This window comes from Carcharodon carcharias, chromosome 16, assembly GCF_017639515.1.
Source record: "Carcharodon carcharias isolate sCarCar2 chromosome 16, sCarCar2.pri, whole genome shotgun sequence".
Taxonomy (NCBI): domain Eukaryota; kingdom Metazoa; phylum Chordata; class Chondrichthyes; order Lamniformes; family Lamnidae; genus Carcharodon; species Carcharodon carcharias.
Genome location: NC_054482.1, coordinates 46,067,524 through 46,083,030, shown reverse-complemented (window position 1 = coordinate 46,083,030; position 15,507 = coordinate 46,067,524). Strand labels below are relative to the sequence as shown.

Genomic DNA, 15,507 nt, shown 5'->3' with positions numbered 1-15,507 from the left:
AATGGGTCCCTGCGTATTCATGGATGTTGCTTCTAGCAAAAGTAAATAAGCCATGTTACGAGCTCGACCGATTATCTTAAATTGATTGTCCATGCAGCTATTAACACACACAAGATTATTCAGCAAGTGCTGCCCAATCGCAAAATCACATCTGGCAGTAGACACTTTGCTTTGGGTTTTGCAAGTACAGACGGAATAGTACAGCCTGCACACTGCCTATTATGAACAACTGAAGGAACATGTATATTGGGCATCACACCAGCATTGAAACTCATACATGGCATTGCTTAATTGTGTGGTAGGTAGAAAGTCTTTTTGGACTGACTGGTGCATCCTATTAATGGAAAATGCTACTTGCTGCCCCACTACATAGTAGCAATGTGCAGCTGTTGTTCCATGCTCTCTTGCACAGCTTGGACAAAACAACTGCAGCTCTTGTTGTTGATTGCAGCATCAAGTGACAGATTGTTAGTGATTGTGAAGCGATCAGAAACCTCCAGCATCACATTGTTAATGCTGGTAATATGGCAACATCCTGGACCATGACATTTGTCTTCTTGATGCTGATGGTCAAACCAAACACTTTACAAGCATGACAGAGTCAGCCTATTTGCTGCTAAAGGTATTCCTCGATGATATGTTAACGTAGCATTATCAGCGTTGAGCAGCTATGAGGACTTAGGCACATCTTTGTCTCAGATTTTAGGCTGTTTTCCATCAGTTCTGGTATGTAAGTAGACACGCTCTGTAAATGACCTAAAGGCATATGGCAGCAACAAAGAGAAGAATACGCCAAATGTGTCAGTGTCAGAACACAACCATGCTCGACCCCACTGCAGATTTCAAAGGGTTCTGATGCTGCCCTGTCATAGCTGACCTCTTCTTTCCAAGACAACTTGATGGGTAAGATCACATTGAGCTACTTCGGTGGCAACCAATTTTCTCCAGCAGCTTAAATGGACCAATGGATCAATGAAGGCAATATACATAGCGGTCTCCTTTGTTCACATCATTTCTCTTGCAGCTGCCGGACTGAAAAGATCATGTCAATTGTAGATCTTCCAGTTTTAAAACCAAACTGGGATCCGGGTAGATGCATTCAGCAGGATCTACAGTCTGACCAGATCAACACTGCCAAATACTTTACCCATGATGCTCAGCAGGCAGATGCCTCAAAAGTTGTTGCAGCTATTGCGGTCAGCCTTGTTCTTGTGCATCCCCCCCACCATGGGCCAGAGTCCAGCCAAGGGTTTCCAACTGGCCTGCCAACCAAAGTTCAAAATACACCGAAGTTGAGGTGACAGATTTTGTAAGTAGTTGCTCCTTCAATCGCAGGCTGTTTCTCTCCTGTGTTTGCTGCTAAAGTTCAGCAGAGGCTTCAAGTTCCAAACACCCATTGCAGCAGATGGTCTGTGGTTGGTCAACAACTTACTAGTCAGAGGCTGCCCAACATCAGGTGGACAGTGGCTGGCCAGTGGATACAAAGTCCCTCCCACCAGAGACTGCCCATAGCACCTGTTCCCCATTCTCCATGCTCATCCAGTTGGGTATATCGCTAGCATACAAAAGCAGAAAACTTGCTAACTCTCGTCATCCACACACTGGACACATCACATTACCCTGTTGAACACACTGTCAACCAATACCACCAAAACAAATTAACTGATTATCTCACTGTTCATTGTGGGCTGTGGCAGTATATAAATTGGGTGCTGTATTTACCTCTTAATTAACAGTTATTACACTTTGAAGATAATCTATTGGCTGTGAAGCACTTTGGATCATCCAGAATATAATATACACAATACTAATGCAAGCTTGTTTGTCTTAAACAAAAATTTTTACAAAACATATTTATACAAAAACATGTATAAACTATAATTTCCTGAAAAATCAAAATACAAAGATGATCACTTACTTGCACGAATCAATGACGTAAACCACATCATTAATGGTAATACTCGTTTCTGCAATGTTTGTGGCCAAAATAACCTGAAGGTAGTAAAGCATATATAAGTAAAATAAGTACACTGCTCACAACTTAATAAAACTCACTGGACTGTCCTGATTGGAACTGTTCAACACGCAAGGATAATGTCAAAAGTTTCATCTATTTTGTAGATCTCATAGGCTGATCACTCTGTATAGGCTGAACTTAAAATACCATTATCTTATCGAGAAGACAAGCCTTTCAACTATCTCTCCCTTAGTTCCCAAAAGTAGCTTAATCATGGGTTGTGTTGGGGTGGTAGCAGGTAGGTGTGTATAAGTATTCTCCATGTCTCAAACATTAGACTTTTTCTGAATTTTTAAGATCAACACCCAGAATGCAGAGTATCCTTTTTCAAGTTTCAAAAGCAGGTTCATTAGCTAGTGTCCTAAGCCCAACCATCTTCAGACACTTAATCAATGACCTTTCCTTCCATCATAAAATCAGAAGTGGGAATGTTCACTGATAATTGCATACTGCTCAAGGCCATTTGCGGCTCCTCAGATACTGAAGCAGTTCATGTCCAAACGCAGCAAGACCTGGACAATATCCAGACTTGGGCTGACAAGCAGCAAGTAACATTCGCGCCATACATATGCCAGGCAATAACCATCTCCAACAAGTGAGAGTCTAACCATCGTAACTTGACATTCAATTGCATTACAATCGCTGAATCCCCCACTATCAATATCATGCGGGTTACCATTGACCAGGATCGGAACTGGACTAGCCATATAAACTTCCTCCTACCTCCCCCTGGACCATGGCCCTACCACTGAACATCAAGCCATTGCTTCCAAGGCTGTCACTGACCTCATCTCCTCTGGAGATCTTCCCTCCACAGCTTCCAACCTCAGCCTCCCAACCTGGGACTGCCTGCTTCTACCTCCTACCCAAATTCCACAAACAGGACTGTCCCGGCAGGCCGATCGTGTCAGCCTGTTCCTGCCCCACAGAACTTATTTCTTGCTATCTTGACTCCATTCTATCTCCCCTTGTCCAGTCTCTTCCCACCTACATCCACGATTCCTCTCACGCCCTACATCATACCAACAATTTCCAGTTCCCTGGCCCCAACCGCCTCTTCTTCACCATGGACATTCAATCCCTCTACACCTCCATCCCCCAGCAGGATGGTCTGATGGCTCTCTGCTTCTTCCTCGAACAAAGGCACGAACAATCCCCATCCACCACCACTCTCCTCCCTCTGGCTGAACTTGTTCTCTCACTGAACAATTCCTCCTTAAACTCATCTCACTTCCTCCAAATAAAAAGGTGTGGCTATGGGTTCCAGTTATGCCTGTCCCTTTATGGGGCATGTGGAACCTTCCTTGTTCCAGTCCTACTCAGGCCCCATCCCACAACTCTTTCTCTGGTACATCGATGACTGCTTCGGTGCCACTTCATGCGCTTGTCAAGACCTGGAAAAATTTATTAATTTTGCTTCCAATTTCCACCCCTCCATCATTTTCACATGGTCCATCACTGACACTTCCCTTCCTTTCCTTGACACCTCTGTCTCAATTTCTCGTGATAGACTGTCCACCAATATTCGTTACAAGCCTACCGACTCCCATGGCTACCTCGACTACAGCTCCTCACACCCTGCTTGCCGTAAGGACTCCATCCCATTCTCTCAGTTACTTCACCTCTGTCGCATCTGTTCTGATGATGCCATTTTCCAAAACAGTTCTTCTGACATGTTTTCCTTCTTCCTTAAGCGAAGTTTTCCACCCACGGTGGTTGACATGGCCCTCAACCGTGTCCGGCCCATCTTCCGCGCATCCGCCCTCACACCTTCCTCTCCCTCCGAGAACCATGATAGGGTCCCCCTTTCCCTCACTTATCACCCCACCAGCCTCCTCATTCAAAGGATCATCCTCCGCCATTTCCACCTACTCCAACATGATGCCACCACCAAACACATCTTCCCTTCAACCCCCTGGTGCCATTCTGTTCCCTCCGGGACACCGTGGTCCACTCCTCCATCACCCCCTACACCTCAACCCCCTCCCACGGCACATTCTCATGCAACCGCAGAAGGTGCAACACCTGCCCCCTTTACTTCCCCCCTCCTCACCATCCAAGGGCCCAAACACTCCTTTCAAATGAAGCAGCACTTCACTTGCACTTCCCTCAATGTAGTCTACTTAATTCGTTGCTCCCAATACAGTCTCCTCTATATTGGAGAGACCAAACGCAGACCAGGTGACCGCTTTGCAGAACACCTTCGGTCTGTCCACAAGTATGACCCAGACCTCCCTGTTGCTTGCCATTTCAACACTCCACCCTGCTCTCATGCCCACATGTCCGTCCTTGGCCTGCTTCAATGTTCCAGTGAAGCTCAATGCAAACTGGAGGAACAGCACCTCATCTTCCAATTAGGCACTTTACAGCCTTCTGGACTTAACATTGAGTTCAACAACTTCAGATCATGAACTCTCTCCTCCATCCCCACTCCCATTCCGATCCCCCATTTTTCTAATAATTTATATATTTTTAATATATTTTTCTTTTCCCACCTATGTCTATCATTATTTTAAAATTTATTTCCATCCATTGTTTTATCTCCACCTTTTAGCTTATTTTGATCCCTTCCCCTACCCCACCCCCACTAGGGCCATCCGTCACTTGCTCGTCCTGCTTTCTACCCTTAATGTTACCATTAGCACATCCTTTAGCTAACATCACCACCGTTAACATCTCTTTGCCCTTTTGTCTATGACATTTTTGGCAATCTCTTCTTTGCCTCTACCTATCACTGGCCCTCTATCCAACCTGTCGCACGCCCCCCCAACAGCTTATATTTCACCTCATTTCTATTTTTCTTTAGCACTGATGAAGAGTCATATGGACTCGAAACGTTAACTCTGTCTTCCTTTCCACAGATGCTGTCAGACCTGCTGAGTTTTTCCAGCTACTTTTGTTTTTGTTTCAGATTTCCAGCATCTGCAATATTTTGCTTTTATTTTAGCCATATAAATAGTGTGGCTACAAGAGCAGGTCCAAGTCTAGAAATCCTTTGGCAAGTAACTCACCTCCTGACTCCCCAAAATCTGCCCACCATCTACAAAGCACAAGTCAGGAGTGTGATGGCATACTCCCCACTTGCCTGGACAAATGCAGCTCCAACAGCACTCAAAAAGCTTGACATCATCCAGGACAATGCAGCCTGCTTGATTGGCATCCCTTCCACAAACATTCACTCCCTCCACCAACACACAGTGGCAGATATACTGCAGAAACTCGCCAAGCCTCCTTAGACAGCACCTTCCAAACCCACAACCACTACCGTCTGGAAGAACAAGGACAGCAGACACATGGGAACACTGCAACCTAGAAGTTCCCTTCCAAGCCACACACCATCCTGACTTAGAAATATATCAGTGTTCCTTCAATGTCAGTGGATCAAAATCCTGGAACTCCCTCCCCAACAGCACTGTGAGTGTACCTACACCACAGGGGCTGCAGCGGTTCAAGGCAGCTCACCTCCACATTCTTGAGGGCAATTAGGGAAAGGCAAAAAATGCTGGCCGAGCCAGAAACACTCATGTCCCATGAATGAATAAAAAAAGCAAAAACATAGTTCTTTGCCAACAGTAATTTAAAAAAAGACATTTGTACATCACATATCATTGCACCAATGAAATACCACTTTCTCAATTTTAACAAATATTTATGAAGAAGACCAGCACAATCAAGCTACCAGGTTAAAAGACAGGTGCAGGAGGTTTTATGTTTCTCACCCATACCATTGAAAAACTACAGCATCAAGGTTCCACTCAAATTACCATATACTGTCAACTAATTAAGAGCTCAGTAACATATTCCTTGCACTTTAAATGCACATTTAGTTCTAAATTATCATTTACTATCTAACCTTTCTGACTCCTGCTGGCACAGGATCAAACACTCTGCGCTGTTCTTCCCTTGGAATCTGTGAATGTAATGGCAGAATTCTGTATCTATGGCTTCCTGTTAAGTAGAAGGAGGTTTTAGAGTTTATTGTACAATAAAGCTGTATTGTAATTATAAAAGAAACTGACTTATAAATTGCATCAATAACACTGAAAACAAATCTAACGATTTTAAGTCTTTTAAAATACGTTAAAGGTTTGTCGACCTAAAAACACTCTTAACAACATTAGTTTAAAGGTGCATTCAATATCTGAAGACCAAAAGTCAAGCATTGGAAACTTACTTGGTTTACAGCTTTAATGTATTAAGCAGTCATTTCTTTTAAGTTATTTTATATCCAAAATGGATATAATGGATGTTTTCTGGATACACATTTGGCTTCCATAGGAAAATCAATCATTGAGATGATTTAACATGAAATTCTCAACTATACTAGTAAGTCAATCAGAAATGTCAGTACTGAAAACTAATTCTTCCCATCAGTAATCTTAGCATTGTTAAAAATATGTATATACAACTTGGAGAGAAAGAACGCAATCGAGCTTCCACCCTTATTTCACACCCCCTATGAACTTTCCAGAACTGAACTAAAATTTAAAAAATGACTAATGTCTTGTAATTGTCAGGTGAAATTACATGTGAAAAATGGATCAATGGTGTAGTGGTTATGGTATTAGGCTAGCAGCAGGCACAGGCGCAATGGCTTAATTGGTCTCCTTCTGTACTGCATGATTCTTGTATCCTGATTCAAAACCCACGAGTTGTGAACTCATCAACAAATCAGATCATTCATGGACTGGCACTGACAAAAAAAAATTACCAAGCTCCTTCACTCAAAGCATCTGATAAAAATGAGGGATTGGATGCCACTCTGGATCAGAGTAACATCATTTCACTTCCCATGACCTGGATTTGTATTAGCAGATAAAAGAATCCTTTGTTTAAACGTTTAAAAGCGTTTGTCACTCCCCAATGGAGTGCAGAACTCACTGTATAGAACTCACTGTGAGAGTTCACAGAATGAATAGATGAGCCAGGAATGTCCCAGACTTATGCCACAGTTCCTTGAGTTCTCTTATCTTCCATGGGACCCCTATGAGGATACTAAAATTGGTTGTAATGCCCTTGGATTCAGAGAGGTACCCAGGGTACCTGCTCCTAACCACCATCTATCTGGAAGCATGTGTATGCCTGCGCACCAACGTCCATATAGTTGTGCAAAAGCATCATTTTGGGTATTGAGAAATAAGAGGAGGAGGAAAGTGGGAAATTTCAAGGAAAACAGAAAATATAAACAGCTTTGAAAAAAAAGAAAATTGGGAAGAGAGTTGGAAAGTGGAAAAATAGCAGAAGCAATCTTGTCCTGAAGCCCTTCTCACATCCTTCCTCGTGACTCAGTCGTAGAAGCCTGGAAGCAAATCTTATAGTCTTTTGCATGTGGATGGCGCATGATCCAGGAGGGGGAATGTAAAGTTTAAGTCAACAAATCCGTCCTCCCAATTAGCAAGTTGACCTACCAAGAACGAACAACACAAAAAGACTCTCTCCACTCAATCCATGGGTCACAAAAAAGGAACAAGAACAAAAACCATTTACTTCAAGATGTCAACATACAAACTTGAAAAACCGGTAGCATAGAAACAAGGCTGACACATACCAAAGTAAGGGTTTGTTTCCAGGTGTCTTTGCATTGCGAAAATCAAGTTCCAGCCTGGTAAGAAAACAAGAACTGCCCCATCTACATCCAGTGTTTCAATGTACTTGAGTAAAGCTTCTATCAGTTCAAAAGGGGTCTCTTTTTCACTCATTTGAGCCATAGCACGTTTGGTTTCTGCCCCATAGTCATCACCACAAATATTGTTACAGTTCACCTGGTAAGGCAGAGATTCTTTGTTAGAATTCAACAAGATTGACCGCAACATCATCAAACTGACATTATTTCAAACCCAACCAATATCCAGAGATCTGATGGAGGAACAAGTCATTAACAAATTGCAACTCCAAGGCTAGCATAAATTGTTCTACTGCTTTACTTAATTACCATGATACACATTTCTCCTCATTTAACTTTTTTACTTTTAAAAAATTTCCTTAACTTGTGCTTTCATAGCACATCTAAATTACTGTTATTGCTCCAGCCAGGAAGCTCTGTATTTCTAATTCTAATCCTCCAGAGAGGGAACGCATTATGCGGAGCAGATGTAGTACATCTACTGCTGTCCCAACTATGATGCTATGATCAGATAACAGCATAGATCAGCGACCAAACATAGAAACTTCTGTCTGCATGGCTCAGCTAATCACTGGACAAACTCGTTAAGTCTTCATGGAAACCTTTAGTGAAAGATAATCAAGTATACATCATATCCAGAGCCATATTGCTCATCTCATCTCCAAATAACAGCTGTGCAAGATTTTTTTTTTTAAAAATGCACAAAATGCAATAGACATTGTTACTAACTCTATGTTGGTAATGTGCAATTAATCTTGATATTTACTTTTAATCCTGTATTCTTCATTCAATTTGAAAAACCTGAAATTTGTGCAAACACTACATTTTTCAGCCCAGAATGTGATTTCAGATAATGCCATGGAGGTTTGAGTTTGTTAAAGCCTAAAGATCCCCAATCAGAATTCAGATCTGTTTATACCTCCTCATCATCTCCACCACCATCCTCATCTTTATCCTTTTTCTTTTTGTCTCTCGGAGGAGGAACAAATTGAGTCATCTGGATACAGTCTTCTAAGAAATATTCTGGAATAATCAAAGGTATTTGAAGTACTAAAATCATCAAGGCAATAGCAAAGAAATATTGAATATTTAGCAATATTAATTATGAAATCCAAATAGATAGGCAACTGTGTTTAGCAATGGTGAAAATCTATAGCAACAGTCATTGCTTAATGCTGCCTGGAAAAGTCAAAGTCAGAAATTTATTGAAATTTTTCCAACGTTCTGGGTTTGGCACCCAATAATTCCATCAAAGATTTATATTATTTTGTATGTTGATTTTTTGTATAAATCTTGCACACAACAGTAAAACAAATGAGGCACAGTAAAAATTTGAAAAAGGTTTGGTCGTGTTTTTTTTTTAAAAGGAGAACAGCTATTTCCTAAAACACCCAGCACTGAAGCAGCACTGTGCTACACTAAACCTCCATTTCTCCAGAATGTTTAGTTTTTATAGTATACCAAAGGGCAATTTTTAACAGCTTATTTATTTGGAAGACTTAAAAATGCTGAGCATCAAAATGCCAACTACAGTAATAGATCAGTTACTCTTGCTAACCCCCCAACCCCCCTTCTTGAAAAACAGTCCAACCTTTTGAGGTTTAAGATGTCTCCAGTGTAAAAACAACGGCAAAGTTTGCTTGGTGAATGATGCTGCCTACAAACTACCCGATTTTCTAATAAAATTCTTCAATGATTAAATAATTTACCCAAACAGCTAACCAAATAGTGATACGAGTACCATGACTTAAATTACACACAATCTATTAAAATTACAAAATAAGCAGCTGTATACTATGTATAATCTTTAATTTGCAGCTCATGTGTAATGCATTACACAGGCTTTTTACGCACCTTGAACAGGAAATGTTCTTCCATATACTTCAATTATTGGACAGTTAAAGTAATACTCCATGAACATGGTGGTGTCAATAGTGGCAGACATGAGAATAACATGGATGTCGGGATAAGCTTGGACAACATCCCGCAAAACCACAAGGAGAAAATCAGTCTGAAAGAGATTTAAGAAGTTTGGGTTCCTATAAAAGTAGTTCACTACATAGGAAATTACATGTTAAAAAAAGCAATGACTATCATAGATCATGGTGTATAAGTCGACCTTTGAAGCCTCCAAAAATCCTTCCAGGAACGCATGTCAAATTATATGCAAAGTATAAAATGTGAACTGTTAGTTTGGATAGTTGCCATTTTGAAATGTGAAAAAAACACAGCAGTAATATATAACAAATTAATATGGCATGATTTACTAATTAACTGTACAAAGATACCTTTAACCTTAAAGCTTTTTCAAACCACCAACTTCAGTGTCTACTGCAACTGATGCACAGTTCATCGAATTGTCACCTTGGTGATGGCATCATCCTAAGGATCCCACTCTGGGTTAGATGTAGTGCTTTTGCTTTCAGAATCATACCTCCGCAACAAATCATCTTTCTATCAACTGAACTGGATATTCTGCATTTTTGAACAGCCTGCTGGCACTTGGCGCACTAATAGCATCCCACGATTTTATGACAAAACCACACAATATCAAACATTCCACTCTTTGTGAAGACTTTTTTCTCCGTCAACCATCTGCTTATTCCATTCAGCGCGAGCATATTCCTTGAATGGCTTGTTGAGGCACACGTCCAGAGACTGAATTATGGACGTGACACCTCTGGTATAACCACATGTGTTATTTCTTTGTATGGACCTCTTGATCTCATTGATTATATGAGATCTGAACATGTGCCACACTAATAAGCTGCCTATTATATGTAAGCCACCAGGGATGCCTATTCCAGACATTATCGATCAATAACTTCACTCCATTTTTGGCCATCCAACCGCCGTCATGGACATGCACAAAAACTACTGCAGGGAACTTGATGTCTGGCATGATTTTGTGTTTGAAAATTACCATAGGCTTTAATTTTGTTCCATCAGCCATGTTACGGCCGGGATAGGAGGAGTTGATCTAGCCCCACTACTCCACAGGTCGCAACATTTAAATTAATGTTCAATTCACCAAAATGGCCAATTATTTACTTCTGCAACTGTTACTCAGAATAAAAGGGACTTTAACCAGGCTAGTTTCAATCAACAACTTATTGGTTTATTATAAAGCCAGTCTTGTTGAATAAAAAGGCAGAAGCGCATTAACATACAATATGGAATATGAAAGTATACTAATTATTCTTTTGATGCCCCCTAAGCCCCCTCCCACCCCAAAAATAAAATAAAAATAGAGGAATTCTGCCAAAGGTTCAATGGTTCAAAGAAAAAGGGATAGATGGAGGAGTCCTTGAAATGGTGCCTGGGTTATACAGTTCGTCTCTCAGCACTGATCTGTGAAACAATCAATGACTCTTGCACTGCTTTTCAGGCGGACTCGAGGAACACTTTCAGGCATTCAATTCCAGTACGTAGAGCAAATGAGTAGCTTATATTCGCTTCCAGCTGTGGACTGGCTCTGGGCTGCAAAAAGGTGGCCATCTTGTTAAGCAGTTGGTCCTTCTCCTCAAAGCAAAACTAAACACACTTTTAAACACAGTTCCAGGCACTTTTTTCCCCCCAGAGCCATCAACTACCACCGTTTTTGCACACAGTCCACCAGGGTCAAGGGGTTTTCAGCTTCTTTACAACTGCTTAATTATCTTTTCTTGCAAATGGATGTCTTTTCCAACAGAAACAATCAGAGTTCTTGCATTAACCTTTTAAGAAACATTCTTCCAGAGTGTTCCTAGCCTTTGAAGATGAACCATTAAAGTATTCATGACACATGCAAGCTAGTACCATTATAAGTCGTCTTCTCACATTGTGTTGTTTTCACTAGAACTCTTTTCGAACCTTTCCACTCCAAATTTTGGCTGCTGGGCATATCAAACTTCACGGACATTTCATTCATGCGGCGATGTGACTTGAGGGGTATCATGTTTTTGCCACTGTCTGATGACTAATCGCTGAAACCAGTAATTTTGGCAGAGGTCTCTTGGCAATGTGAGCAATCCTGGTCTACTGCTGCAACAGAAGACTGTTTTGTTCCATAAAGTGGGTACACCAACTAGCTGTTGCTCTGAATTCTTTGCTGGACGTGGCTTGCTATGACCCACTTAAATGGTTTTAACACGTTGCATTTCTGGTGAAGATGTAACCATTCTGACAATTTGAGGACCTATCCTGATACATGCTTCTTGAGATCAGGCCATTGGTTGGTCTCTGTTCTCATGGCACATTTGATCTTGGTCATCATCTTCAGGGCTGATTCCTCCTTCTTCCATTCTCACACCAGTTTTTCATTAACACCGAATTCCCTCATAGCACAGATATTTGAAGAATTAGCAAACGTTTTGACTTTTAGCTTAAAAGCAGCTTCGTACTTCATTCGTTTTAGTGGAGGACCTATTTGTGTTCATCACTCGCCATGCTATGCGCTGTCTGCTCTGCTTGGGTGTCTCTTAAACTCCAGGACTTGCGTATGTCCTTTGCAACACAGCCACTTGCCACTTCTTTGATTCCATGAGTCAACTCATAGTATGAAATAAGCAAAATAAGCATTTATGGGGCGAAAATTGAGGCAGACTACTAACACGAGTATAGACTTTTGTAGCTGAAAAGGGGTGCCGACTTAGTACATCGAGTATTCTGAATGGATCCAAAAAATGGAGTCATCTTATACACCATGACCTAAGGCATATGATCTATAACAAGGCCTGCCTAGGAAGATATGCTTCCATAGTCATCAAGCTTTTCATTTTTTCCAATCACATTTACACTATTGCTAAAAGCAACATTTTTGTTGTTTGCAAATTCTGTGGCAGTTTCTGAAGATGCTAGTGTGTAAAGTTATCAACATCAAGTTGCCAAACAAAGTTCCTTCATAGGGAATATGAATGTAGGCACACTCAAATCTGCCTCCTCAAGATATGTAGGGAAGGGAATGTCTGCAAGTTCCAGCTGTCATAACCTTAACATTGCAGGAGTTTGGAAACACAATCAACAGAATAAATCCCAAAAGGGCAATGAGTGAAAATGTGTTTGGACTCTTAAGCTTCATAGCAAGAGAAGTACAAAAGCAGTGAAGATATGCTGAACCTTTATAAAGCTCTAGTTATGGCCAGAAGAGGACTGCATCCAGTTCTGGTCACCATACTTTAGGGAGAATGCATGAATCCGAGAGAGGGTGCAGGGGAAATTTCCCAGAATGGTTTCAGAGATGAGGGATTTTAGCTAGAAAGTTAGATTGGAGAAACTAGGTTTATGCTCATTGGAGCAAGGCAGATTTGATAGAGGTGTATAGGATGATGACTGGTTTAGTTACAGTAAACAAAGAAAAGTGGCTCCCATTAACTGGTGATACAAGGACTAGGAGTCACAGGTGAAAGTTTTGGGTGAGAGGGACAAGGGTGTGAGGAAGAACTATTTTACGCAGCAAGTGGTAATGAAGTGAAAATCCTTGCCTGAAAAAATTTAGGAAGTGGAGATGGTGAATGATTTCAAAATGAAACTGGATGTGCACTTGAGGGAAATAAAATTACAGGGCTATGGAGATTGAACCAGGGAACAGGACTGACTGGATTGGTCTGGAGAGAGACAAACTCAATAGGCCAAATGACTCTGACTTATTTTCCAGTTTTTTTTAAATTGACTATATCTCAGAACAAAATTTGTGGCTTCTCCACTGTCAAAAGTGTTTCGTATTACATAATGAAACATCCACACTAATGGTGGACAACGGACAGTGATGAATAACTAAATCTCTCCAAGTTTTGACCATTCACATACATGCATTGTAAACCTAACAAACTTCACTGCATTCCATCTTACTCTGATCCTGCAACATTTCTGACACTAATGCTATCTGTCTTTCTAAATCTTGTGTGGCTTGTTTTTCCTTTCTAATGTTACATTCTGGTTTCTATCCCTCTTCAAAGTTAGTTTAAACTAGCTTCCCAGTAGCAACAGCAATATTTTACAGCAATATCTTAAGTCAAAGAATGAAGATAAGAACAATATTAGCATGAATTGAATGTTTTGTTCGAGAGAGGAGGATAATTTATACCAAAAAGTACAGGACTGTCATCAATACGTTGTGCAATAAAACAACATCTTATACATGGCCTTGTTCAGCTAAGCTTTCAGCTGATGATCAGGAAAAATAGTTGAAGCTCTGCTGCAGAGTTATTTGTGGGGCTTGCAGCAACTTACAAAAATCTGAAAGTTGTAAAGACATTACACATGATGAGACCTTGATGAATGGGTAGGCATCAAAAACAATGGACAGGATTTTTCGCTCAGCTTGCAGGCTCGCTGTCGACACGCCCAAACATAAAATAGTGTGCGGTGATGTCAGGCGAGTGCCCTGATGATATCGCGCAGATACGATATGTCGGTCGGCGGGCACGTGAGAGTCGGCAGCACGCTGCCGACAATTAAGAGGCCTATTAAGGCCATTAATGTATTAATTAATCTGGGTTTTTCGCTGCCTGTCCAATGTTATGGTTGGCGGGCAGGCGAATCAGGCCTTTGGGTTTTTGAGGAAACCTTATTCAAGGGCGGGATGAGGTTTCCAATATTAATTAAAGAAAAATAGAAATGTTTGGGCAGTATTTTTATAATCTATATGTTTAGGTAAGTTGGATGTGTGGATTTTTTTTTCAAAATTTAAATTTTTTATTTCATGATTTCAAATTCTTCAGCTCCCTGAGGCAACTCTGCCTTCAGGGAGCTTTCATTGCATGCTCCCCTGTGCCCACGCTGACCTCCTCCTGCCCCCATCCCAGCAGCACGGAGCCCTTCAGCACATCTTTCACGCTGGCTGGCCGTTAATTGGCCAGCCAGCGTGAACTTGTGGTCGGGGGCCAATCGGGGGTGGCGGGCCATTTCCTGGGCCCGCCCACCGTACCCGCCAGATGGCCTCAAATTTCAGCCCAATGTGTGCTGAGAGTTGCAAACTGGAGCTATCTGAAACTGAATTTGCAGCCAACAAAAAATGCTGTTTTTGCCAAATTCTGTAAACATGGTGGAAAAACAAATCAGCTTGATCGTTATAGAAGCATACTTTCCTGGCTAAGGAGAGTACCTATGGCATATGGAATGCAAGAGTACTGACAAAGAAAAACAATCCCCTGCCTCCATCAAAAAAACTTAAATGGCAGAAAAGGACATTAAAGTTGAAAATAGTCATATTGGATGTCCCTTTCAAAATGAAGAATGTGCAAATACTCACATTAATGTCTCTCTCATGGATTTCATCCACTATTACATGGCTTATACCACGAAGGCCAGCTTCTAATTTCCTCAGCAGTACACCTAAGAGTACAATAATCATCAGTTTCACTAAGTTCAAATAAATGTATTTGATGTCTATGTAGTTTGCAACAGGTTGCTCCTGGCCCACTAAAAAGCCAGATTTCATTTTTGCAATCTGTATAAGCTCTGCTGAGAATTTCCGTAATATATTTACAGGCTGCTTTTTCTGTACTCACACTAACCTTATATTAATTTTCAAAGGCTCAACATAGAATCAGAGAATGGTTACAGCACATGACCCATTGTGTCAGTGTGGGCTCTCTGCAAGAGCAATTCACCCAGTCTCAGTCCCTTACTTTTTCCCCCACAGCCCTGCAAATCTTTCCTCTTCAGATAATGATCCAATTCTCTTTTGAAAGCCACCACTGATTTTGCCTCCACCACACTCTCAGACAGTGTATTCCAGATCCTAACCACTTGCTACATAAAATAGTCCTTCTTTGCTGCTGCCACATTGGAATTTCAAGTTATTTTTGTTCCAGATGATAAACCACTCCACTTTCAAAAACAAAATTCTCAATCTGTCCTCAGGTCTCTGAAGAGTGTGAATTCT

The 15,507-nt window shown here is 41.1% G+C and overlaps 1 protein-coding gene across 3 annotated transcripts in view; it reads right to left on the bottom strand.

The window, feature by feature from the left end:
- The window catches only part of dhx9 (DEAH (Asp-Glu-Ala-His) box helicase 9), an 86,590-nt gene that overhangs the window by 27,072 nt on the left and 44,011 nt on the right, over positions 1–15,507 (bottom strand). For all 3 annotated transcript variants that reach the window (XM_041208069.1, XM_041208070.1, XM_041208072.1), the window contains 6 exons: positions 14,872–14,954; positions 9,495–9,651; positions 8,560–8,663; positions 7,566–7,779; positions 5,871–5,965; positions 1,919–1,992 (listed from right to left, as the gene is read on the bottom strand). In XM_041208069.1, coding sequence (XP_041064003.1) covers positions 1,919–1,992; positions 5,871–5,965; positions 7,566–7,779; positions 8,560–8,663; positions 9,495–9,651; positions 14,872–14,954 — 727 coding nt within the window. The remainder of the gene's footprint in view (positions 1–1,918; positions 1,993–5,870; positions 5,966–7,565; positions 7,780–8,559; positions 8,664–9,494; positions 9,652–14,871; positions 14,955–15,507) is intronic.